At 50.3% G+C, this 24,488-nt stretch overlaps 3 protein-coding genes across 3 annotated transcripts in view; 2 read left to right on the top strand and 1 right to left on the bottom strand.

Annotated features, from left to right (window-relative positions):
- The first annotated feature begins 392 nt into the window (after positions 1–392).
- On the top strand, positions 393–9,170 carry TMEM235 (transmembrane protein 235). Its single transcript, XM_080994074.1, has 4 exons — positions 393–620; positions 3,920–4,000; positions 5,845–5,982; positions 8,200–9,170. The coding sequence occupies exons 1-4, from the start codon at positions 401–403 to the stop codon at positions 8,430–8,432; spliced, it is 672 nt and encodes a 223-aa protein (XP_080850200.1). The 5' UTR covers positions 393–400; the 3' UTR covers positions 8,433–9,170.
- LOC308470472 (uncharacterized protein) lies at positions 9,012–20,017 on the bottom strand. Its single transcript, XM_080993825.1, has 7 exons — positions 19,024–20,017; positions 17,705–17,788; positions 15,016–15,104; positions 12,481–12,666; positions 11,249–11,386; positions 10,602–10,794; positions 9,012–9,936 (listed from the first exon to the last, which is right to left on the bottom strand). Exons 1-7 carry the CDS (start codon positions 19,796–19,798, stop codon positions 9,629–9,631), a joined length of 1,773 nt encoding a protein of 590 aa, XP_080849951.1. The 5' UTR covers positions 19,799–20,017; the 3' UTR covers positions 9,012–9,628.
- A 1,293-nt stretch (positions 20,018–21,310) lies between these two features.
- PGS1 (phosphatidylglycerophosphate synthase 1) overlaps positions 21,311–24,488 on the top strand; it is a 125,292-nt gene continuing 122,114 nt past the window's right edge. Inside the window, exons 1-2 of the mRNA XM_080993834.1 lie at positions 21,311–21,521; positions 22,483–22,607. Of these exons, the coding sequence (XP_080849960.1) occupies positions 21,519–21,521; positions 22,483–22,607 (128 nt within the window). The 5' untranslated portion in view covers positions 21,311–21,518. The remainder of the gene's footprint in view (positions 21,522–22,482; positions 22,608–24,488) is intronic.

The raw sequence follows: 24,488 nt of genomic DNA, 5'->3' as shown, positions 1-24,488 counted from the left end.
TAACCCTAACCCCCAGATGTTGCGCCCGGTGCGGCCGGCCCCCCCTGCACCCCCCACGCTACGCCACTGGGGGGGGACTTAATTGGAAAGAGGATCGTAGCTTCCTCGAAGGGAGCCTTTGACCTTGAAGCTTGCTGCTGGCAGGGTGGCTTTTTGCGGTCGCCCCAATTTGGGGCGCAAGTACCCGGTGGCTTCGCCCCCAACCCCCGCGAAGATGCGGCTTGGGGGCCGCGCGCGCGTTTCCACCTGACTCTCTCAATCGCCCCCTCCCCGGAGCTTTGCAGTGAGAAAGGGAGAGCCTCCCGCTCGCCTGCCGCTGTTTCTCTCCACGTGTCCGCCGCCAGAGGCAGCAGCGTCGGCAGCGGGCGGCCGCGCCTGTGTGAGCAAGTCTGGCGGCGGGATGGTGGCGAGGTGCTGCGGCTGCCGCCGGGCCCTGGCGGCGGTGCCTCCCGGCGCGCTGTGCCTGGGCGCGGCGCTCAGCGGGCTCTTCAGCTTCGCCTTCTTGGCCGCGGCCCTGGGCACCGATTACTGGTACCTGGTGAGCGTGGACTCGGCCAACAGCAGCGCTTGGGACGCCGAGCGGCTGAGTTCCCACTCCGGACTCTGGCGCCTCTGCGAAGGTAGGGCTGCGCCGCGCGCGCCTTCTTTCCTCGGGTTCGCGACGGGAGCAGCCCGCGCTTCCCTTGCCACTGGGATCCGGAGAGGAGGGTGCTTTTTCTGGGATCCAAAGCGGATCGCGTCGGGGGTCGAGCGCCCCCACCCCCCAATAAAAAACCGAGCTTAGGCTTGGATCTGCTGGTTTCAGTAGTCGTGAAAAACTTTCTGCTAACAGAGGAATCGCCGTCGGGTCACAAGATGAATCGCTTGGTGGTGAGTAGTTGTGGCAGCCGGCATTCCTCTGCCCTACTCAAGTCTCTGCGTCCTGGGGACGTCTTGATTCTGCTTCACCCTTTAGGAAGATAGGACGCTGCATTACTAGTCCGTCTAGGTCAGTATTGCCAACACTGGCCGGCAGCAGCTCTCGAGGTTTTCTCACGGAGTTCTCTCACCGTCGTCCCTGGAGATGCCGTGGATTGATCCTGGGACCATCTGCATGCAAAGCAGGTGCTCTGGCTGCCCTTTCCCCAAGCCCCTGCTCTCTTACCCACCTGGGCTATCCCGACGCTCACCTGCAACTAGCTGTCCTCCCTGGTTTGTGTATACATTTGGGGGTGGGGATCCCAGTGCCTTATAATCGCAGGATCCTGGTTAAGGCGAACTGGAATTGTTCCATCCCTTTTTGCTGGCAATCGAAGAATTTCAGCCATCCCGGTGGTGCTTTAACCTCCACGGATTTCCACGCATTTATAACTTTCTGTGCTGGGGCCGAGGGGTGAGGGTGGGGGGAAGAGATGAAAAAAGGAAAGAACTGGATTGCAGCCAAGAATCCGCCCTCCTGGAGAGAAAGGAGGGCTGGGGTGTCAGAGAGGAGGAAAGGGGAGGGGGCAGCGGAGGCAGCGCTTTCTTCAGCTCTCTGTTCAGAAGAGAGACCCGATTGAACTTCCATCAAAGATATGAAATGTCAGAGGGACGCATCGAATGTTCGCTTTCACACTCTGGTGCCCAGCAGGAGTTCTGACACCCCTGGGTGTTGCACCTCTGGGCTCATGTGGATATGCCCCCTGCTAAATAAATCACAGCCGGGGGCGGGCGGAGTAGAGCCTGCTGTCATCTGAGCTGTGCTCTCTCGGAGGTCGCTCCCACGCCACCTGTTTATCGAACAGCCATCCTGATTTGTTTTGCGGGAGTCCTTGAATCAAGCCGTTGTTATTCCACATTTTCCAGTGCATGGACGTAGCCGAGGGGCGGGGCAGCTGCCCTCCCCCAAATCAAGTAAATAAAACTAAATGACCAACTGCGTCGCTGTAACTTGGTTCTTGCCCCCCCCCCCAACATAAAGCCCTCCACCAATAGATCCTGGCTACTCCCATCTTCCAGTGTGTCCTACTCTCCCACCCCACACTTTCCTTGTCGCAAAAGGTCAGTTTTGCAGGAACTATAGTTCGTTAATGGGGCTGGGAATTGTGGCTTCGTAGGGGGAATGTAAAGTTTCTGGGATTCTTGCGAAGGTGTGTGTGTGTGTGTGTGTGTGCGCCATGTGCTTTAAATGTATGGTGTTGATTTGCCCTAAAATTGCACAGGCTGAATTGGTTGGCATGTGATTTGAATCCGACCCACAAATAGCAACAGTTCAGAAGTACAATTGCAACCATACAGCTGAGGTTGAAATTTTCCTCTCTGTCAGGTTCAGTTGCTGTCATTCTCAAGCTGTTTGGTTCTGGGATTTTGGAACCTTTTGGGTCAGCGGAATTTTCTGCTGTGCATGAACACCAGTTTGCCCTATTGGGCTCCCAAACAATGGTCCGTGAGATTCATTCAGGTGGTCCATTCATACTGGTCTTTGACTGCATATTTATTGCCTCTTTTTCTTATACTGTAGGCATTTTATTGTATTGCAACCTGAACTCGTAGACATAGAAGAAGCAATATTTTTTTAAAAAACAATTAAAATTAAAAACCATACAGCACAACACATTGCAATTACTTAAACAGGCAGAAAAATAATTATGTGCTGTGCGAAGACCATCAGAATTTTTCCAAGTTGCTAGTTCCACCCCACACCTGAAGAGTGCACTTCCTAGCCCAAGTTCTTACCCCTCCATTGCCAAAAAGTGATAATTCAGGTACCTTGGATGGATACAAATCAGAGAGGGGAATGAAGGAGCTGCTGCGGCAGCAATGTCATAGGGAGAAATGAGTGTGAGGCAGGTCGGCCAGCTGCTTTGATTTGCTAACCCAGTGGAGACTGGTCCTTTAGGGCAAATGGAGCCCTGCCCCACCAACTTCCCCCAGACAGCGCCACACCTGCCTTGGCTTTTTTACTTACAGGCAGTCCAGGGGATGGTACTGGCTTTCAGCTTCCTCCTCCTCCTCTGTCTACATTGTCCTTGGAGAACTCAGCAGGAAAGAGGATGGGGCAAAAACTAGAATTACCGTATTTTTTGCTCCATAAGATGCATCTTTTCCCTCCTAAAAAGTAAGGGGAAATGTGTATGCGTCTTATGGAGCGAATGCAGGCAGGAGGCTCTGCTCAGCGCTCCCTTTAAAGAGCCGCACGGAGCATGTGTGCAGCTTTCGGGGGCTTTTCCCCGAGAAGGGAGAAGGGACTGACGGGCTGCCCTCTGTCCCTTTCCACACCTCCTGGAAAAGTAAGCAAGAGACGCTGCCAGGCTCTGCTCAACGCTTCCTTGTAAGGGCTCCCTTTCATCCCTCATCCCGCTTTGCTGGGAAGCCAGCAGAACAAGAGGTGCTGCGCAGTTATCGCTCTTGCTCTGCTGGCTTCAGCAAGAGCTGCACAGCTTGCTCTGCTGGCTTCTCAGCGAAGCGGGAGGAGGGACGGAAGGGTTTAAAGCAAGAAAAGCAAGAGCTGCTTACATGCTCTGCGCAGAATATTTTTTTTCTTGCTTTCCCCCTCTAAAAACTAGGTGTGTCTTATGGTCAGGTGAGTCTTATGGAGCGAAAAATACGGTAGTTGATTTTGTCATTGGCTCGGGCTCCATCTACTGTTGATCTCGTGGCCTACCGCCCCACCCACGTCAATGGGCACCAGCCACCACTGTGCTCTCCCACCACCCCATCTTATTGGCAAGAAAGGCTCTGGGCTTAATAAGAGGAGTCCCATGGTAATCAACCTCAACCCAGTTAGCTCCACCTCTCTGTCTGTTCAAGGTCCCAGATATATTATGTGTTCGAGATGTAAAATTTCCTGTCTAGGTTAGCACTGCTGAAGGTGGGAGGCAGCACTTTGGAATGGCAAACTCTGTGGCTGGATCTCTGTTCATCATTTGATGCTCTTCCTCTCCTTGTCACTTCCCCCCAGGGCAGAACGCCTGCACGCCTCTGATAGACCCATTCGGCACAGAGAGTTGGCAAGTTCCCGCATCGCTCCAGCATCTTATATGTGAGTCGGCACATATAATGTGGGCTCAGCCTTTTGGATGGTGGTGGGAATCCCTGTATAGCAAGATGGAGTTTGGAAGTGTGTTCTCGGGGTGGGGGTGGCGTGATGTAGTTGGGTAATTTTGGACCCTGGACTCCGTGGCTATAGGGGGGGACCCTTTTAGATGGCTGTGTGTGCGTTACCACATTGACTGATGTAGGGATGGCCACCAAAGTGGTCAGCTTTAAAGAGGATTAGACAAACCCATGGACGATAAGGCTGTTAATGGTCATTAGCTATGATGGCAATGTGCCGTCCACTCTGTCGAAGGCGATATTCATCTGAAAACCCAGCTGCTGGGAATCAGAAGTGGTACCGTATTTTTCGCTCTATAAGACGCACCAGGCCACAGTTTTTAGAGGAGGAAAACAAGAAAAAAAATATTCTGAATCTCAGAAGCCAGAACAGCAAGAGGGATCGCTGCGCAGTGAAAACATCAATCCCTCTTGCTGTTTTGGCTTCTGGGATAGATGTGCAGCCTGCATTCGCTCCATAAGGCGCACACACATTTTCCCTTACTTTTTAGGAGGGAAAATTTGAGTCTTATAGAGCAAAAAATACGGTAAGTGCCCTGTTGCACTTGTGGCCTTCTCATAAACATCTGCTTATCCACAGTGAGAACAGGATACTGGGACTAGAAGGCCTTTTTGCCTGATCCAACAGGGTTCAGTCATGAAGCACAAAATCAACCTTTATATTCTCTGTTCCCATCACTATTCCATGCTCTACAACTGCTCCATGTTAGAGCAAAGCAAACAAATTAAAAAGGAATGCAAACATTTTTCAAACTCCAATTTAAGAAAATACACACTGAGCATATACTGTACAGCTTCACATTTTAAACCGACTTGGATCATAGGACCATCTTGACTACAGGGAAGATACAGAACTTGCATTTGCTGAACACATTTAAGTGGGAATAAATCCCGTTTTGTGGTAGAAATGGATCGCATGTTTTTTAAAAGAAAATAATAATAAAATTAGTATCTGTAACCCTGTACATGCCTGGTCAGCTCACCCCTGGCTATAAAATGTTTTTAATGATGATAAAAAGTAGTAGTAGCAGCAGCAGCAGCAAGAAAGGATGGTGTGGTGGCCAGGATGAGCCCCAGGTGTTGGTGCTGGGCCTGTTTGCTGCCATCATCTGCCACACTTAAGAGTGGTCATTTGGGGGCACCTCGAGTTGCACCACTGGTGTTGAGTCTCAGAGTGTGTTCACTTTCCCACCTTAGTGGTCAGTGAAGCTGGTCCCCCCTCCCCTTCGTCTTTACCCTAGGCAAAAGTGTCCACACCTTGGCCATAGACCAATCAGGCACAGTTTAAGGACTTTAATCTGTGTGAAGAGAAACAGCTGCATCCGACAGTGATATTTTATAACAGGATTAATGCCTGTTTTAGATAATGTGTGAATATGGACTAAATACCCAGCACTGGAAAAGCAGTAGGTACACGGTAAGCGGGAGTGTGAGCCCAGCCTTTATCGTTGGGGGCCCTTCTGTAAATCAGATTATGGTTGAAGACGAGCACTGTTTTGGAGGTGCGAGCAGGACGATTTGTCTCTTGAAATAAAATGTCCCGGGGAGGAAACAGAAAGGTGGGGGGCTCTCCTTCATCAGAGGCTTTTAAAAAGCAGAAGCTGCCTGACCACCTGTCAGGGATGCTGTAGCACTAGGGTCCCTGGATTGTCCGGCGGTTGAACCCAGTGACCTCTGGGGTCATCTGTAAAGCTGCATTCACCTATCCTCCAATACACCATCCTGCTTTCCCCCTCCACTGGATGTCCTCCTCTTCTGTCTCTCTGCCAGCCATGCATCGAGCCTTTGTGGTCCTGCTGCCTCTCAGCCTCGTCTTGATCGTCTTTGGCTGGATCTGTGGGGTCATCGGTTCCTTGGTCCAGAGCTCCCGCCTTTTGCTCTTCACAGGCTGCTATTTTCTGCTGGGTGGTGAGTGAAGCTATGTCTTTGGAGGGGGGGAAACCAGGTTTTCTTTCTTTATCAGTCTCTCTCTCCCCACCCCCCGCAACATGGCAAAATGTCATTAAACACTTGCTCTCAGGGAATACTTAGCAGATTCTGTCTTAGCGCCATCAGGTCACAGCTGCCCCTTGGGGAGACCAAGGTGCAAACGAGTGTGCTGTGGTCTTGGTGCTACGGGAACCACATATTGTCTCATCATCGACTCCTGACCTGTCCTCACCGCCTTTCCCCTTCCTTGAAGGCAGAAAAAGCAGGACTCTTGACTCCTCAGAACAGCAGATGAGCCTACCCAGAATCCTTTGCAGAAGGGATGGGGGGACTTGGTGTTAGGAGCTCAGCATATACTCGAGTAGGACCCTGGCAGAGACACATGCCCGACTGGCATGTTCCCTCCCTCCTGGTCGATCATTTGGGAGCTTCAAAAGCTTTCTTCAGCCCGAACATCACAGCGACCGATGCCAACCGACACCGGCACATTAGGGATCCACAGAGTTTGCGCATCATGCGTAACAGACCTCAGCAACTCAGCGTTTTGGCTAATTACTTTATTTACATATAAACATACACGGAGCACTGCAACATGGCTCCCTCTCTCTCTAGCATCAGACAGCAAAGAGAAAAAGAACAAAGAACAATAGTCCCACTTCACGGAACACAGTAACACAAACATCCTGTCTCTGTCACTTCCTACTCTGTGGAGTCAAAACATACACCGTCATGTGATGGACAACAATCCCATGACTGCAATCACGGAGCAGGAATTCTAACACCTGATGGTTTCCAACTCTTGTCAGCTCCTAGCCACTAAGATGGGAACTGAAGTCCAAGCGCACCTGGAGGGCCACAGGTCCTTCATCTCTGCTTTGCAAGCGTCAGGGATTAGCACTTGATCCAAGCTGACTTACACTGGGACAAGGAAAGTTCTTTGGCTGGTGGAACCGCTCTCCTTGCAGGCCCCATGTGGGCATGGGTGGTCTGACGGTCAAGTAGATACAAAAGCTAATCTCTACTTGCTATCCTTCATGCCACTTGTTCGAGAACTGACTGCAGACTGGATTCCTGATGATGTTTTATTGTTAACACAGCTCTGTCTTACAAGACATGTGGAGGTTGGGGAACCCTAGCTCAGTGGTAGGACAAATGAGGGTGTCCCAGATGCAGCCACTGGCCTCTCCCATTAAAAGGGTCAGGTGATGTGAAAGCAGCAGAGGTTTAGCATCAAGAGTTATCCTTTTCCTAGAGGGGCCTTCTCTGTAGTGGGGTCCGCTCTGTGGAACACCCTCCCACCAGATGTCAAGGAAATAAACAACTATCTGATTTTTAGAAGACATCTGAAGGCAACCCTGTTTGGGGAAGTTTTTAATGTTTGATGTTTTATAGTGTTTTTAATATTCTGTTGGGAGCCGCCCAGAGTGGCTGGGGAAGCCCAGCCAGGTGGATGGTATGTAAATAATAAACATTATAATTATTAGGGCTACCTTCCCAGGTTAATGAGCCAAATCTGCATATAGATTCAATCGCACCCCACTAAAAAAAACATGAGAATACTGTATCATTCAATATTATTCGGAGCATCCATCATGTGAATAAATCCAGCTATTTTAATTGTGATGATGATTCACAACAATAATATTTACCCTACTGCCTCTGACTAATAATAATAATAATAATAATTTATTATTTATACCCCGCCCATCTGGCTGGATTTCCCCAGCCACTCTGGGCGGCTTCCAACAAAACACTAAAATACAATAACCTATTAAACATTAAAAGCTTCCCTAAACAGGGCTGCCTTCAGATGTCTTCTGAATGTCAGGTAGTTATTTATCGCTTTGACATCTGATGGGAGGGCGTTCCACAGGGCGGGCGCCACTACTGAGAAGGCCCTCTGCCTGGTTCCCTGTAGCTTTGCTTCTCGCAATGAGGGAACCGCCAGAAGGCCCTCGGCGCTGGACCTCAGCGTCCGGGCCGAGCGATGGAGGTGGAGACGCTCCTTCAGGTATACTGGGCCGAGGCTGTTTAGGGCTTTCAAAGTCAGCACCAACACTTTGAATTGTGCTCAGAAACTTCCTGGGATGCTCCTTTGAGTTATCATGGTTAGGAGCAGTGTGGCATGAGCCCTGATTGGGGGCAGTGTCTGCTACAGGACTGGCACTGACCCGTCCCCTTTCCCCCTCCCCCCAGCACTGCTGACCCTGTCGGGAACCAGCACCTACATCTGCTACTCCAGCGCAGCCTTCGCCGAGACAGTGCGCATGTTTGACCAGCAGCGCTTCGAGCACGTCCGCATCGCCTTTGGCTGGTCCCTGGCCCTTGCCTGGCTCTCTTTTGGCACCGAGGGGTTGGCCAGCATCCTGCTTCTCCTGGCCGCTCAGGGGCTCCGCCTGAAGCCGGATGCCTGTGCGGTGTTCATCTGATGCATTGTCAGGGCTGTGACATAACCCTACTCTGCTTGATTGGCCTTCTTGGGGTGAAAATTCCACTGCTGCCGATCCCCCTCTTGTCGTGCAGCCACAACACGTAACCTGCATGGACCGCAAGGCGTTACGAAGATCTGCTTGTGGGTGTGCCAGGCTGAGGGATGCATGTGGAAGGGGCGAGGGACCCCCATCGACAAGGTGCAGAGGTTGCCATCCTTACATGCTGGGTTCATTACTCAACTCTTGGTGTGCAAGCAGAGCTGAGGAAGGGAAACAGCTAAGGCCTTGTTCCTCACCCAAGGGTAGGAGGCCTGTGTGACCCGCCCAGATGTTTCTGGACTCCAGTTTCCATCAGCCCCAGCCAGCATGGCCAATGGGCCTGGGGTGATGGGAGTTGTAGTCCAGCAACATCTGGACTAGCTCCCCATCCCTGTCCTAACTCAAGACCTGAAGGATCCATGGCTCCTTCTCCCTGTTTCTTGGTATGCATAGCTGATGCTCCTTCCCTTCCAAGCATGCCCATCTGCTGGTCCTCCTCGATGCATCTGGGGCCTCTTGAATTAAAAAGGGCTCCGGTAGGAAGAGGTGCCATTTATTTAGTCAAACGCTTTCTACCCTTCTCCTACAGCTGGAAAAATGCTCCCAGAGCAGCTTACAGAAATCAGTCGTAAGGCAGCCCTTGCCTTCAAGGTTATAATCGAAAAGACGTGGCACACAAGGAAAAAGGGAATGGGAGGGAGGAGGAAAAATAAAAAAGCTCCTTTTCTTAAAGCTACAGGTCGTAGCTGGCAGGTATCCCTTAGCCTGAACAGAACAGGAACAGAGCATCCCTGGGAAACAAAGCTCCTTCCCCATTCCCTCAGAATGCACAAAGGCTGTGGGGTGTGTGTGGAAGCCATGTTGGGACTGTTTCCTGCAAGGCCATGAAGTGACGCAGCTTCATTGGTCTGGCAACAGAATCCTGGAAATGGGCAGGCTCTCCCACTGCTGTTCCCCCATAGCAGGTGGCTTGGGAAGTCGAAGTCTGCTTCTCTTCTCTGTAGAGCCAGACAGGGCTGGAGCCACGTGGACCACGTCTTTAGCTAGGCCAGGGCTGACCAATCACAAGCTTGCCTTCTTGGCACGCCCTGGCTTGTTTCAGACGGACATCCTGCGCGCCAACTTGGCTTCCGGCCTGCCAGACCGGACCGGCTTCAGGGTACGCCGGCACTTTGCTGCTCCCACTTGCCCAGGACAAAGCGCCACTTGCCCTCAGCCAGCTGCGTGTCTCGGAGGGAGACGTCGCAGTGCCAGACGGCGCGCAGGCAACGCTCGCCCCACGGGAAGAGCCTCACGCTGACGGCTTGGCCTGTGGCGGCCACCTCCTCCTCACTCACGGCCTCCATCAGCTCACACAGCTTGGCTGGGGTCAGCCCGGGAGCCGAGACGGTTGCCATGACGATGTTGGTCTCCATGGTGGCGGGGTTTACGGAGCAGAGAGGTGAGCCCAGGGCAAAGGCACCTGTAAAGGGAAAACACTTTGAGGTTTAAAATGGCGAGCGGGGATAAGTTATCAAACGACAGGATAAATGGGTGGGTGTATAGGGAATAGGGAGAGATCCTCACCCACTAACAGGGAGGGCTGGCCTGCTGAAATCTGAACTGAAAGCTGACCCCAGCATAGGAGGAGCTGGAGAAATATACCCTCAGAGCCTTGGCTCAAGGGGGCACCATGTGTCAGCAAAGGGGTGGTGAGCCTTGATCACCCAGCAGAGGTTTAAGGTAAAGGTAAAGGTACTTCTGACCATTAGGCCTGGTGGCGGATGACTCTGGGGTTGCAGTGCTCATTTCGCTCTATAAGCCAAGGGAGCCGGCGTTTGTCCGCAGACATGTGGCCAGCATGACTAAGCCACTTCTGGCGAACCAGAGCAGCACATGGAAATGCCGTTTACCTTCCCGCCTGAGTGGTACCTATTTATCTACTTGCACTTTGATGTGCTTTCAAACTGCTAGGTTGGCAGGAACAGGGAGCGAGCGACGGGAGCTCACCCCGTCACGGGGATTCGAACCACTGACCTTCTGATTGGCAAGTCCTAGGCTCTGTGATTTAATCCACAGCGCCACCCGCGTCCCCCCAGCAGAGGTTAGGCGTTACCAATCCCTCCCTCGGCCTCACAGAACAGGCACCTTGGGCGAAGTGTCTGGCATTGTGATGATCCCTCTTCAGCGTCTCCTCCACATGGCTCAATCCAACCAGGCCAGCGGCTGCCAGGACCCCTGCCTGGCGCATCCCACCCCCGAGGAGCTTCCGCACGCGCCAGGCTTCGGCGATCAGCTCTCCGCTTCCAACCAGAAGTGCCCCGGCTGGTGCTCCCACACCCTGTGTCATCGAAAAGAGAAAAGATGGGGTTAGCCAGTGTGGAGGCTATGGAGAATCCCAAACCTCTCGGCCCCCCCATCTGGGGACTCTGCGTGGAGAAGCTCTTGCACAGCCCCTTCCACTAGCCTCTATCTAGCTTTGTTTGAATCCTGCTGATTTCTGCTGCAAATCCAAGGACGGATTGCAGAGGTTTCAAACACGTTGCCAGGGAAGGATTGCAGTTCTGCTTTGCAGGTGGATGGTCTCAGGCTCAGTCCTCAGGTAAGGCTGGGAGGGGCCCCTTTTTGGAATCCTGGGGAGCCGCTGCCAGTCCGTGTAGGCAATACTTAGCTGGATGGGGCAGCGGTCTGGCTCAGCTTCCTAAGTCCCCACGGTTAGGTGAGCCTCGCAGGTACTGCGGTTGCACTCTTCCCCGAAATCCACCCTGTTCAGAGCCACAGCAGAAACCACCTACCTTCGAGAGGCACAGGGAGATGGAGTTGCAGTGCTGCGAGATATGAGCCGGCGGCACTCCCAAGGCCACGGCAGCGTTAAGCACCCTGGCGCCATCCATGTGAATCCGCAGCCCGTATCGCTGGGCTACCTGGTGCACCTGTGTAGAGAATGGAGCTCAGCCAACAACTTAAAGCGGGCTTCCTCAACCTCGGTCCTCCAGGTGTTTTTGGCCTACAACTCCCATCATCCCTAGCTAGCAGGACCAGTGGTCAGGGATGATGGGAATTGAAGTCTCAAAGCATCTGGAGGGCCGAGGTTGAGGAAGCCTGGCTTGCGACAGGCAGAGGGGAAGACGTCCCAGAGCTGGTGGCCTTTCTTAGGGGCATTGCAGGTTACTGGGGTTACTGCTGGTATCAGGCAGGCTCCTATGATCAGAGGAGATTGCTCAGTGTCCTTGAGCCCAGCCAAGGGGTGCTAAGCTGGAGGTCTTCCTTTATCATCATCGCTTCCTCTAATAACAAACTTGGGTGGTGCAGTGCCTGGCAGTTGCAAAGAGTTTTTTTAAAGCAAGGAGCCCCCCCCCTAAAATAGGGTCAATATATATCTAGAGATACCCTCCCTAAGTATAGAGGTATGACTAAAACCTCCCAAAATGGCCTGACAAGGACCTATGAATTTCCAAGGCTTTACCAAATGTAGATGTGCCGGCTTAAGGGTGACAGTAGGGGTGGGAGAAGGAAACGAGATAAGGGTTGGGGAAGCCAACAGTAAGCATCCTGGAAGTGTGGATTAAGGTGAAAAGTGGGGGTGGGGGGAAACCCTCCACCCTCCACTACACATGCATGCATTTTGGGTGGAGTCGAGATACACTGCAAGATTTTATTTTAAAAAAGTTTTATTTATTGTATAAATAAACACAACTATTAAAATATTGATAAATAAATACAAACACTGAAAGTACTTGAATGAATAAAATGTTATTCCTCCTACTACAGCCACTATTGCTCACAATACCCACCACAACGAAAAGACTATTGAATTTTCTGAAATAGTCACAGAATCGTAGGGTTGAAAGGGACACTGAGGATCGTCTCGTCTCCAGCCCCCTGCAATGCAGGAATACACAGCTGTCCTATACGGGGACTGAACCTGCAACCTTGGCATCATCAGCACCATGCTCTAACCTGCTGAGCTATCCAGGCTCTCCCAGTCTGTTGGGTTGAGTCTGGATGAATGACTCATGGTACTCACCTCTTGCAGGTACTTAAGGGGCAGCACCCTTCCCCCAGCCGAGCTGTGCATGTTCTCGAGGCAAATGAGCTCAGGGCGGGGGTGGTACTGGCTTTGGTGGGCCCGCTGGATCTTCTGCTCCAGTTCATCCAGATTGATGGTCCCGTTGGGCAGGTCCTGTAGTGCCTCTGAATGGACTCCCGCCACCTGGGTGAGAACAAAGTGGGTGGGTGGCCTCAGGCGAAGCCTGTACATGATAAATGCCTCATGCTGATAAAAGCTTTTACATTAACTTTGATGCTGTTTATGGCGAATGTAAATATGTGGTACCCAGTTGGGTTGAAAACCAAGTTCTTTATGGAAAGGCACAAGCACATATGCAACCTCTCCGAATGAGCCACGGCCCCTGGCTGTTTGTGATAGTGAAGCCATCTGGTCTTGTAGTGTTGTAAACAAAAATCTGCCCTTTTCCCTTATGGGGTATCCAAGAGCCCATTTAGAGTCCTTACGTAGGTTCCCTATTGGTAGGAGAAAATAACAGAGGCCAACCAGAGAATACTGAGAAGCAAAGCAGCTAGTAAGCCTGATCTTTATTGATCTGTTGCAACAGGGTGCTCCCCTCACATGCAGGAAGGGAGGAGGAATCCAGAACAAAAGTGTGCCTGCCCTTTTCTAGACATTTTAAATTCCCTACCCTGGAGCTCAAGACCACCCCTCCATACATCATACATACATCACAGAAAAAGCAGTCTACAGCAGAAATCTGAGTGTGTTGTTTATCTCATCTGACAGGTTCCCTGTTAATGCTCACTTGATTGGATAGCCTGAGGAGCCTGGCCAGTCTTTTGTAATGATAAATATTTAGTTCCTGAGCCAGGTCACAGGCTCATCCTATTCAAACACAGACATACCCTTAAGACAGAATTTGTGAAGGAAAAGTCAATGGGGAGGCTTTTCCATTTTCCTTTGACCTTGCAGACAAAACATTTGGTCAGTTTGGGAATCAAAAATGGTTTCAGGTCGGTCTTCCTGCACTGATCTATGTACATGCTTGGCTGGTACATTTATGAACATTTATTATATATCTAAGACCTTAAAATTCTTATCACAGTAGGGAACAGACACTTCAGAACCTTTGAGAAGGTTCTTTGGTCAAGAAAAATCCTGATGCTTCCTAATCAAGCAAAACGAAAGCTGCAATTATATCCCCATTGAACAAGGCGGGGCTTAATTCAGAGCAAACAAGCCTAGGCTTCCACTATAAGGCAGAGAGGTTGTGTTTGGGCTGCCTAGGTGGGTAGGAGACTTATGGGGGGAGCTGATAGGAGGCAGAGGCAAGTGCTGCCAATAACTCTTTTGGAAAGTTAGGAGGGCTGGAGTTTGGGCTTATTTAAATGGATTAATACACAGAAGTAGTAGTTTTGGAGGTGGAGGCAACCTCAACCCAAAATGTTGCTTTGCAGATTTTGTGTTGTGCTCATATCTAAAGGCAGAAGTCATAGCATGTTAGTCTTGCATCTAGGTTCTAAAATGCATTAAATATATTTTAGTCCTGCTGCGGTCATTGGGACCACTGATTCAGGATCTGAGTGCCAGAGACACACAGCAACCCGTGCTAAGCATATGGAAGAACAGAAAATGGGGCAACCTGCTGATAATGCAGAAAGTGTTAGAATCCCCAAGGCAGCTTCCTGTAAATACTGATTCATGCAAGGACCGCAAATAGCTTTCTACTCACAAGGGGGAAATCCCTTGGTTGGATCAATTGAATTCAAAACCCATGCACTAGCATTGCAGCAATGGAAGCGTTGCAAAATATAACAAAGGGACAAATCACTAAAGCATCTGTCGGTGGGTGGCGAGGCATGAGGAGTCAAAAAATATCCCATACCTAGAAGGAATCAACATCACCTAGCTTAATCTCCTGTGCCCAGGGTTCCAGCTCCTTTTAAATTACCAGCAGAGAAAATCCAGGGCTCTAAGACTAAGACACGGGGTGCTTATAATCTCCAATTCTCAACAGTGGATCAGTGAGTTCGTTTCAAAAGCTTAGTGGAAAAGACTGTTCTGAGAAGGTATTTGCAGGCATAACATGCAAGCATTCTGGGGGGTCAGCTAAAAAAAACAAAACATCATAGGAGGTAACAAGGCAAATCATTAGAACGAAAGGGGAAGACAATTTCCTATTTGGTCCTTTAGTAATGGAACAATCTTCACACAATGTTATTTTGAGCTGAGCACAGAGACACTTGTGCATGAAGTCGGGAACTGTTACTACCCAAGGAGAAGAGGAGGCAGCTTGTGCTAATGGCCACTAGAGGGAAGCACATCACCAGGCTTCTCACTCCTCTGGCCAAGGTTTGAGTAAAGCCCTAGACAGCTGCGTCCCCATGGCCCCTTTGCGAGACTGTGACCACATTTGGCTCAGCAGCTGTAAGTACATGACCTTTGCCATTTCTCTGGTTCCTCGTTTATGAGATGGAATATGGGTAGAAAGAGGCACAGTGTGCTTAGGTGATGGCCGGTGCTTCAGGGTCCCCTCCCAGCATCACTTACCTGCGCAATCCCTCCGTGCTCAAACACATGGATGTGGGATTCCCTCCCAAGCATGAGCTGCGCCCCTCGCTGGCGACAGTGGCACATGACTATGGTAAGAGAGGACAAGGGTAAGAACTGGGGGGGTCTATAGTGGGGATAGGGGAAACACGGAACTAAGAGTGAGATGGCAAGAGAAAATGAGGATTAATCTGTCATAGTGATCCTCTCCACAACTATATAATGTAGAGTTGTACTTTCTTGGGCTCCGTGATCACTGCAGATGGTGACAGCAGACACGAAATTAAAAGACGCCTGCTTCTTGGGAGAAAAGCAATGACAAACCCAGACAGCATCTTAAAAAGCAGAGACATCACCTTGCCAACAAAGGTCCATATAGTTAAAGCTATGGTTTTCCCAGTAGTGATGTACGGAAGTGAGAGCTGGACCATAAAGAAGGCTGATCGCCGAAGAATTGATGCTTTTGAATTATGGTGCTGGAGGAGACTCTTGAGAGTCCCATGGACTGCAAGAAGATCAAACCTATCCATTCTGAAGGAAATCAGCCCTGAGTGCTCACTGGAAGGACAGGTCCTGAAGCTGAGGCTCCAATACTTTGGCCACCTCATGAGAAGAGAAGACTCCCTGGAAAAGACCCTGATGTTGGGAAAGATGGAGAGCACAAGGAGAAGGGGACGACAGAGGACGAGATGGTTGGATAGTGTTCTCGAAGCTACCAGCATGAGTTTGACCAAACTGCAGGAGGCAGTGGAAGACAGGAGTGCCTGGCGTGCTCTGGTCCATGGGGTCACGAAGAGTCGGACACGACTAAACAACAACAACAGAGTTGGAAGGGACCCTCAGGTCCAACCCACTGCAATTCAGAAATATGCAGCTGTCCCATACAGGGCTTGAACCTGCAACATTAGCAACTATCAGCACCATGCTCTAACCAACTGAGCTAACCAAGCTGCCTGCTTCGCTGCTGCTTTCATCACTGCTAGGAGATCCCTGAGCTGAAGCAGTCAGTAACGCTTATTCCAATTTCTCCAGCACCTTTTAAGAGTGCAGCAGTTAGGAGCTCTCAGCTCACAGTCAAAAATGTTTTGCCTAGTAATTCTAAGGCTAGAGAAAGCCTCTTAGGCAGGGGGTTGAGGGTGTACATTTTTCTTGTACATTGATGGTGCTGTACTGCCATCAATGCTGGTAACCCTCTGGCCCACCAGAAGGTGTTGAACTACAGCTCCCATCATCCCTGACCCACGGGCTCAAGGTGGTGTACGTGCTTCTCCTCCCTATTTCATCCTAACAACAACCATGCGAGGTAGGTTAGGCTAAGAAAAGGTGACTGGCCCAAGGCCACCCAGTGAGATTCATGACTGAGTGGAGATTTGAACCCTGGTCCCCCAGGTCATAGCCCAATACTCTAACCGTTATGCCCCACTGGGAGTCTTGTGACATTTAGAGGGCCACAAAGTCCCTGCTACTGATTTTATAAATACCGTATTTTTCGCCCTATAGGACGCACTTTTTCCCCTCCAGAAATGAAGGGGAAATGTGTGTGCGTCTTATGGGGCGAATACAGGCTTTCGCTCTCCAGGCTTCAGGAAGCTCTGCGCAACCCTTGGGAGCCCGGCGGGAAGCCGCGCCGGGTTCCGGAAGGTTGCGCAGAGCTGCCTGCGCTCCTGGGCTCTGCGCAGCTCTGCGCAACCCTCGGGGGCCCGGCACCAAGCCGCGCCGGGCTCCGGAGGGTTGCGCAGAGCTGCCTGCATTCCGAAGCCTCGGGCGCGCTGAAGAGCACGTCTGGGCTTCGTGCAGCTCTCCGCAAGCCTGGGCGCGGCTCCCGAGGCTTGCGGATAGCAGGCTGTTCTGGGCTTCCCCCACGACAGCCCCGTGCCTGGGGGGGAGATAATTTTTTCCCCTTTATTTCCCCCAAAAAAACCTAGGTGCGTCCTATAGGGCGGTGCGTCCTATGGGGTGAAAAATACGGTAATAACTGAAATAATAAAAACAGAACTAGAACAATTCCCAAAATGAAACTCTCCCTCCTGATTGCTTCATTCAGGGGTAGGTGGGGCTATTTGTGGGTTTTTTTATGACTGAGTCTTAGGGCATAGCCCTTTCAAGGAGACTTAGGTAAAGGTAAAGGGACCCCTGACCATTAGGTCCAGTCGTGACCGACTCTGGGGTTGCGACTCTCATCTCACATTATTGGCCAAGGGAGCCGGCTTACAGCTTCCGGGTCATGTGGCCAGCATGACTAAGCTGCTTCTGGCGAACCAGAGCAGTGCACAGAAACGCCATTTACCTTCCCGCCAGAGCGGTACCTATTTATCTACTTGCACTTGGACGTGCTTTCGAACTGCTAGGTTGGCAGGAGCAGGGACCGAGCAACGGGAGCTCACCCCGTCGCAGGGATTCAAACCGCCGACCTTCTGATCGGCAAGTCCTAGGCTCTGTGGTTTAATTACATAATAATAAAACAGAGGGCATTAAAGTTATAGGCAGAGCACATATGTATTTATATGCCTGGTGTAAATAAGGGCTCTGATCCAGTGGAGGCATCTGCCAATGGGAGAAGCGGAGATCACCATGGCACCGCCCCCACCCAATCAACTCTAAAGCGTTGGGGGACCTTCCAGAACAGGATGGAAGGTGGTACGAGGGGCTGCAAGGGGAATCAGCTCCGATTGCTTCTTATGAGACTTACCAGCAATGAGGTTCGCCATGGTGGCTGTGGGAACAAACAAGGCCCCTTCCATTCCAAGGAGATCAGCCACTACTCTCTGCAGTTCTGAAGGGGGAAATAAGAACACAAGGACAAGAAGATGCCACCCTTGAGTTTCAGATAGTGCATGGGGTGGGTGTGATGTCAGAAGTTCACAACTGTGAGCCTGTTCACAGAATCAGGATATTTGAGTTTTAACACCTCCTACTCCAGGTTGCTGAAGTCTCTCTTGGCTTTTTAAAAAATATATATATAATGATCAGCATCACGTTTTGGCAATGGGTTTATTTTACATACACCCCCAAATATTTCAGCCAGTAATATAAGCAAAACGTAAGTGGACTGAATATTATTCCCATGAACAAGCTCCTTTCAGACAAGTTTGGGGCAATTTCCAGAGGGGTAATCTCTTAAAAACAACAGCAAAATGACTTGTGACACTTCAAAGGCTAACAATTTTATTATGGCACAAGCATTTGCAGACTAGGCACGTTAAAATCACCCATGGAGCTTAGATTAATTCTTCATGGAGACAGAAACCCAGCAGCCAACATTGGCCCTTAAAGCCACAGGAAACTATATATTATATGACAATAAACAAAATCCAGGTGTAGAACCTGTCTTTCAATAAAATATTCAGGGCGGCTCTTTCCATCTGCTCCCCTCCAAAGGCAACATTTTCCCTGGAAGGTATTGCATTTTTATGTTGTGAATCGCCCTGTGATCTTTGGATGAAGGGCAGTATAAAGGTAAAGGGACCCCTGACCGTTAGGTCCAGTCGTTACCGACTCTGGGGTTGCGGCACTCATCTCGCTTTATCGGCCGAGGGAGCCGGCGTACAGCTTCCGGGTCATGTGTCCAGCATGACTAAGCCTCTTCTGGCGAACCAGAGCAGCACACGGAAATGCTGTTTACCTTCCCGCCGGAGCGGTACCTATTTATCTACTTGCACTTCGTGCTTTCGAACTGCTAAGTTGGCAGGAGCAGGGACCGAGCAACGGGAGCTCACCCCGTCATGGGGATTCGAACTGCTGACCTTCTGATCGGCAAGTCTAGGCTCTGTGGTTTAACCCACAGCACCACCCGCATCCCATGAAGGGCAGTATACTAATTTAATAAGAAGAACAAATAACAAAAATAAATATCTGGCGTTCACCGTGCCATTGCTTTTACAGCTGGGTCTTGAAAATGAGCAGCCTTGCTTCACAGCATTAGGCACAGCTGTACCCTAGCCTGTGGCAGCATGGAGCCCTTTGCAGAGCCTTACAGCCCCAGGGATGCCCCTTTTCACCCAGACTCACCATTGACCGTGGGGTCCTCTCCGTAGTCATCATCCCCCACCTCTGCCTGGGCCATAGCTTGCCTCATATCAGGGCTCGGCTGAGTCACAGTGTCACTGCGCAGATCCACCACGTGGCACTCAGTCCCTGCTGGGCGACTGGCATGGTAACTATGCTTGCCCACTCTTGGAGCGGGGACAAGGGAAGAAGTCGGCTGCTCGGGCCACCAAGGTAGACTGGCACAATGTTGCCCAGTGACCGACTGGCTGTATGTCCTTAACAGGATCTTCATAAGCCAAGGTGACCTGAGGCTGGCACTATGAGACTGGCGAGTAGAGCTTGGGTGGGCTAAGCTGCTGCAAAAGGTCTGACACGGACCCTTTTGGCTCAGAAAGGTGTCAACACCCTGGTACCAACAGTGTGGGAGGGCCAGGCAAGCACCAAGTCCCTGGCACGGTCTGAGTTGATGCATGCAGGCTTTCGATATCCGGCAGCGGTAACCGTGCCTCGAGGGCACCAGGGTGGTGCCCACGCCCCACCGCCTGCGAGAAAACCGAGACAGAATAGCCCCTGGCTGCCTGCACCAGCCAACGGGCTGGCAGGAGTCGCTGCTGAACCCAGGGCAACCAGCCTTGCAGCTGCTCGGTGCATAGGCTTCCCCGCCGTGGCTGGTGGCAGGCGGAGTAGCGGGAGCCCAGCAGGAGCAGATGCGGGCATGGAGCTCCTTGCCGAGGAGGGCACGACCTCCGCGCCTGGCCATTTCTCCCCCGGTCTGCAGCGCCGGCACCAGCGACATCGCCGCTTCTTCCGCCCAGCACAAACTGGGCAGAGTCCAAAGCTGCACGCTCTTCCCCTAAGGAGCCAGACTACAACTCCCAGCATGCTTCGGGCGCTGGGATTTCGCTCTGCCCTGTTCCCACAGAGTTTTGGGAGTTGTAGTCCCTGTGCGGAATACAGCAAGTGCGCCGGGATCTTTCTCTGCCCCGTTCGCGTGGCGTTTGGGGAGTTAAAGTCCCGGCGAGAGTTATAGTCCGGTTTAGAAATGGCATGGTAGCGTGTGCGGGATGGGGGAGGAGAGAAACTGCATTTGTGAGAAGCTATAGGACGGACAGTTCCAGTTGAGGTGGGGGGGGGGGGGAGGGTGGTCCTGCTCCTCCTCTCCCGCCCTCCCGCCAACCCAACCCTTTCCTCCCCTCGACGACGCCATCAGGAAAGTGGCAGCGAGCGAACCCCGTTCTCTCCCTCTCCCCCACATAAAATCATAATTTTTATTATTTCCCCCCCAAAATAGAAATTAAACAAAGAACATCAAAGAACAACACATAACACTGTAAACACACTTATATACATGTTTTCCAAAATGAAAACTAATAAAAAGAAAAAGGAAAAATAAAAAATATATAGAAAAAAGACCCAAAAAAGAGAAAAAATACTTTTCATAACCTGGAATATTACCAAATTCTTGCTTCAAATACTGCAATATATAAAGCTTAGTTAAAATTATATAAAAGACTTCCACCGCAATCACCACACGTCTCTTAGCTGTCTTACTCGCATTTACATCTGTTCTTCAATCATTTCCCTTCCTTAGATTCTTTCATAATCAATCAAATCTTTATGTTCTCTGTATTCTTCACAAGGTTAGTCTAGAATTTTAATTCAGAAACAATGGAAACGTTTAAATGATTATTTATACAAGCAGGGCTCCAATACGAAAGTTTGGTTGTGTCTAGAATCATAGATTTGTAGAGTTGGAAGGGACCACAAGGATCTTCTGGTCCAACCCCGTGCAATTCAGGAAGCTTTTGCTTGACGTGATGCTCGAACTCAAGACCCTGAGATGAAGAGTCTTTTGCTCTCCCAAATGAGCTATCACAGGGCCACTACATTTAAGGCACTACATTTAATTTTCCCTCGCGCAGGAGGAGCGACATTCCCCCCTCCTTCCCCTGAGCGCTCATTGGAGGTTCAGGGCAGGCTGAGTAGCGTCATCCGCACACTGGTGACGTCTTCAGATTGGAGCCAATGGCAGGCTTTCCGGAAGTATCTCCCTCCTCAGGCACGCTGGGTGTTGTAGTCCGTCCATGCTCCTTATCTCTATAGTAACAGCGTGCGCATGTTTCCTTCCGCCACCACCTGCCTTTGGGCGTCTGGTTCAGCCGAGGGAATGGAACATTGTCGCCCCCCCCCGAGTGGCAAGCCTGGGGATTTAAAAGAAGAAATGTTACCAAAAAGGCACGCAGGCACCGCTCCGCCAGCAGTTGCGCTCCTGTTTAGACTCCTGACAGGCTGCAGTTAACCTGGCTGGGAGTATGTCTAATAATCTAATTGAACCCAGTAGCGTTTACTTTCAGGTAGGCATGCGTAGGGTGGCACTGAAAATCAATAATGGACTTTTTTGAATTCGCATTGTTTTTTGCAGAGGCAACTCCCCACCCCACCCCTAACTTCCCAAATCCCATCAAGTCAGAAATCATGTCACCAATGGGACAAAGCATTCATCTGAGGCACGGATTATGGTGAGTGTTCATAATTTTTAAACAGCCTGCCCAAACGACCATAAAACCCTTATTGCATCAATGACCCTGCACTTGAGGGGACCCGTGCCCGCCCCACATTTTAAAACGAACAAGAATTGCAGTCTCCTTGCATTGTTCTTTCTTTTCATTTCTGCCTGGGTGCCTCACAGTTGGGCAGAGATAGAATCTGTATCTTTGTAGCCAGAGATAGAATCATAATATTGTTCACCTGCCCCATCATACATTCACATTATGCACAGCAGGACTTCAAACCTGTGATAAAATCTTGCACAGGTTTCAATAATTACTTTTAAACCCATTGAAGTCAGTAGGAGGGAAATTTCTTGTACCAGGGCCAAAGCTGATGTAAAGTTGCACTGTTGATGGGGTATGAGGCCACGGATGGATAAGACAGAGAGAGAATGGAATAAGTGGGCCGCCTGCAACTCCACAGAGTAAATGATTGAACAATTGCATGGGCTTTGTTTCAACTGGAGATGAGGTGAGGCTATTCATGTCACTGAAGTTTAATTACTCTGCTTTCTGTGATACTGGGGTATTATTCCAGTCTCCTCCTTCAGTCAGTCCTCATATTCCTGGCTATGGCCTTCTCCTGGCCATGGCTGAGACACTGCCAGCGGGTAGCCTGCCAAATGGTTATTGGAAAAGTATCCACAGGCTTGCCTCATCGCTGGATGAGAGGCTAGTTTGGCCCATTTTGCGAAAAAAAGATGTGTGTACGTATATGTTTAAAATGCTTCCCCAGCCGCTACCAGGAAGGAAGTCAGAGATATGAACTCTGTTGCTGGGAAGATTGGTCCAATCTCGCTTGTAGTGACAAGCCTTCACGGCAGAGCTGACCCCAACTCCCAGCGTAACTGCATAAAACGTGTTTTATGAGCTCCATAAACCTCCTCCTCTTTGTGGTTGACGCATGATGCCTTGTTCTTGAGATCTATAGGCCGTTTGGAACCGGGACAAGATCAACACAATGCAAATGGATGTAGATCAGCTCTTCCCGCAGAATCCAGACTGCCCCTCTTATTTACCTGCTCTGCCCACTGCCTTGGCTTGCCTGTCTGTACGGTAAGACCTCCCTGGGGCGGGTCAACATTATTAACATACAACCACATATGTGTACATCGGGTACTTTTCTGTGTCTGCCTGCACCCTTGAAAAGCACACACTTTGGCACAAAGAATCACTCTTTGCTGCTCCTGCTCTCTTGCCCCCCTTGTACCAGGGGAGCCCTATAAAGTCAGTGAATGAACCATAAACAACCCATCCTACAGCTACATCTCACCCCGTGGCAAGGGCCAGATGTTAACAGTCATGCTTTATTTATTGCTTTTATTTCCTCCCAGTTCCAGTAAGTTGTCCTCCTGCCCAAGTGGCTCATGATTAGGCAGCAAGAGGCCTCTAATCTTGCCGATCTGATTTACTGTCACTGAGAATAGCCACTTCCCGTTACTGGGCCCAGGCCTGGGAACACAGTCAGCATTGCTGAACCACAAACCTATCCCGCCCTACTTGTACCTTCTTTCCTGGTAACTTCACCAGCCTGTAAATGTTGGCTGGGCAAGGCAAAGAGAAGGGCCTGGGGAGAAAAGGTGTGCTAGCACCTGGGTGAGTGGCAGTGAAAGGGGAGGGAGAGGGAGGGGAGGCTTAAAAAGGCAGAGGGTGACCAGTAAGGCAGTAAACTGCATACTATTACAGGCTCCAATACAAGGTGGGATATGGCATACTCTCCAATATTTCTCCAGTGAAAATAGGGACATCCCAGTCAATATTGTTGTTATTATTATTTATACCCCACCCATCTTACTGGGTTGCCCCAGCCACTCTGGGCTGCTTCCAACATAAATAAAAACATAATAAAACATTAAACATTTAAAAACTTCCCTATACAGGGCTGCCTTCAGATGTCTTCTAAAGGTTGCACTTATCTTCTTGGCTTGGGGGTTGCACAACTCCATACCCTCCAACATTTCTCCAATGAAAATAGGGATATCCTAAGGGAAAGCAGGACATTCTGGGATCAAATTGGAAACCAGGACAGCTTCTGTAAGTCCAAGACTGTCCCTGGAAAATAGGGACACTTGGAGGGTCTGATATAGGGGGCAGGACAGGGCACAGGGTATGCTGGCAGCAGCACACAGTCCAGTCTCACCACTTTCCAGCTGTTCCAAACCACCAGGGTTGTGTACACACCATACATTTAAAGTTCATGACTTCCTCTGAAGAATTCTGGAAATTGTAGTTTGTTAAGGGTGCTGGAAATGGTAGCTTTGCGAGGGGTAAAGCTGCATTTCCCAGGATTCTTATGGGGAAAGTCATGTGCTTTACAGGTATGGTGTGTACACAGCCTAAATGTCTCCCATGCACTCATTAAAAGCTTTTGGGAGTAAGCAAGAGTGCCTGAGGTCCTGCTCCCACTTTGCAACAGGAGAGAAGGGTGCCCATCAGGAACTCAACCCACATCTCTTCCTCCTGAACCAATCAGAACGAGAGCAAAGCCACACAGACCCTTGCAAAGGTGCAGAGGCTTTCTAGGGCCTGTCCTCACATTCATTACAAGTCTTTCCGGGCAACAACCTATTTATTGAGCATTCATCCTGATTTGATTGCAGGTCGATTAGATGATGCAGGCTAGTTAACGAGCATTCAATCTGATTTGTTTGTGAGGAAGTTAGATGATGTTGCATCAAAGCACGTCTTATTCTTCATGTTCCTTATCACAAAAGGTCTGATCTTTTGGGGAAGCAGGTTTCTGTGCATGATTTCTCTATCAGCTATAATTGGGCAACCTGAATCTGCCAGTGTGAGATTGAATCCCACCCCAAAATAGCGACAGCCTGGACGTGCCCTAAATGAGTATAGGGATAGGGTGGGTGATGGCTTTTCCACTTTCTCTGGAGTAAACCTAGGACCAGAGGAACAAGAAGTACTTTGCACACTTTGTCTGGC

Source organism: Podarcis pityusensis (genome assembly GCF_964106645.2).
Source record: "Podarcis pityusensis genome assembly, chromosome: 2".
NCBI classification, from domain to species: domain Eukaryota; kingdom Metazoa; phylum Chordata; class Lepidosauria; order Squamata; family Lacertidae; genus Podarcis; species Podarcis pityusensis.
This window is presented reverse-complemented; position numbering and strand designations above follow the sequence as displayed.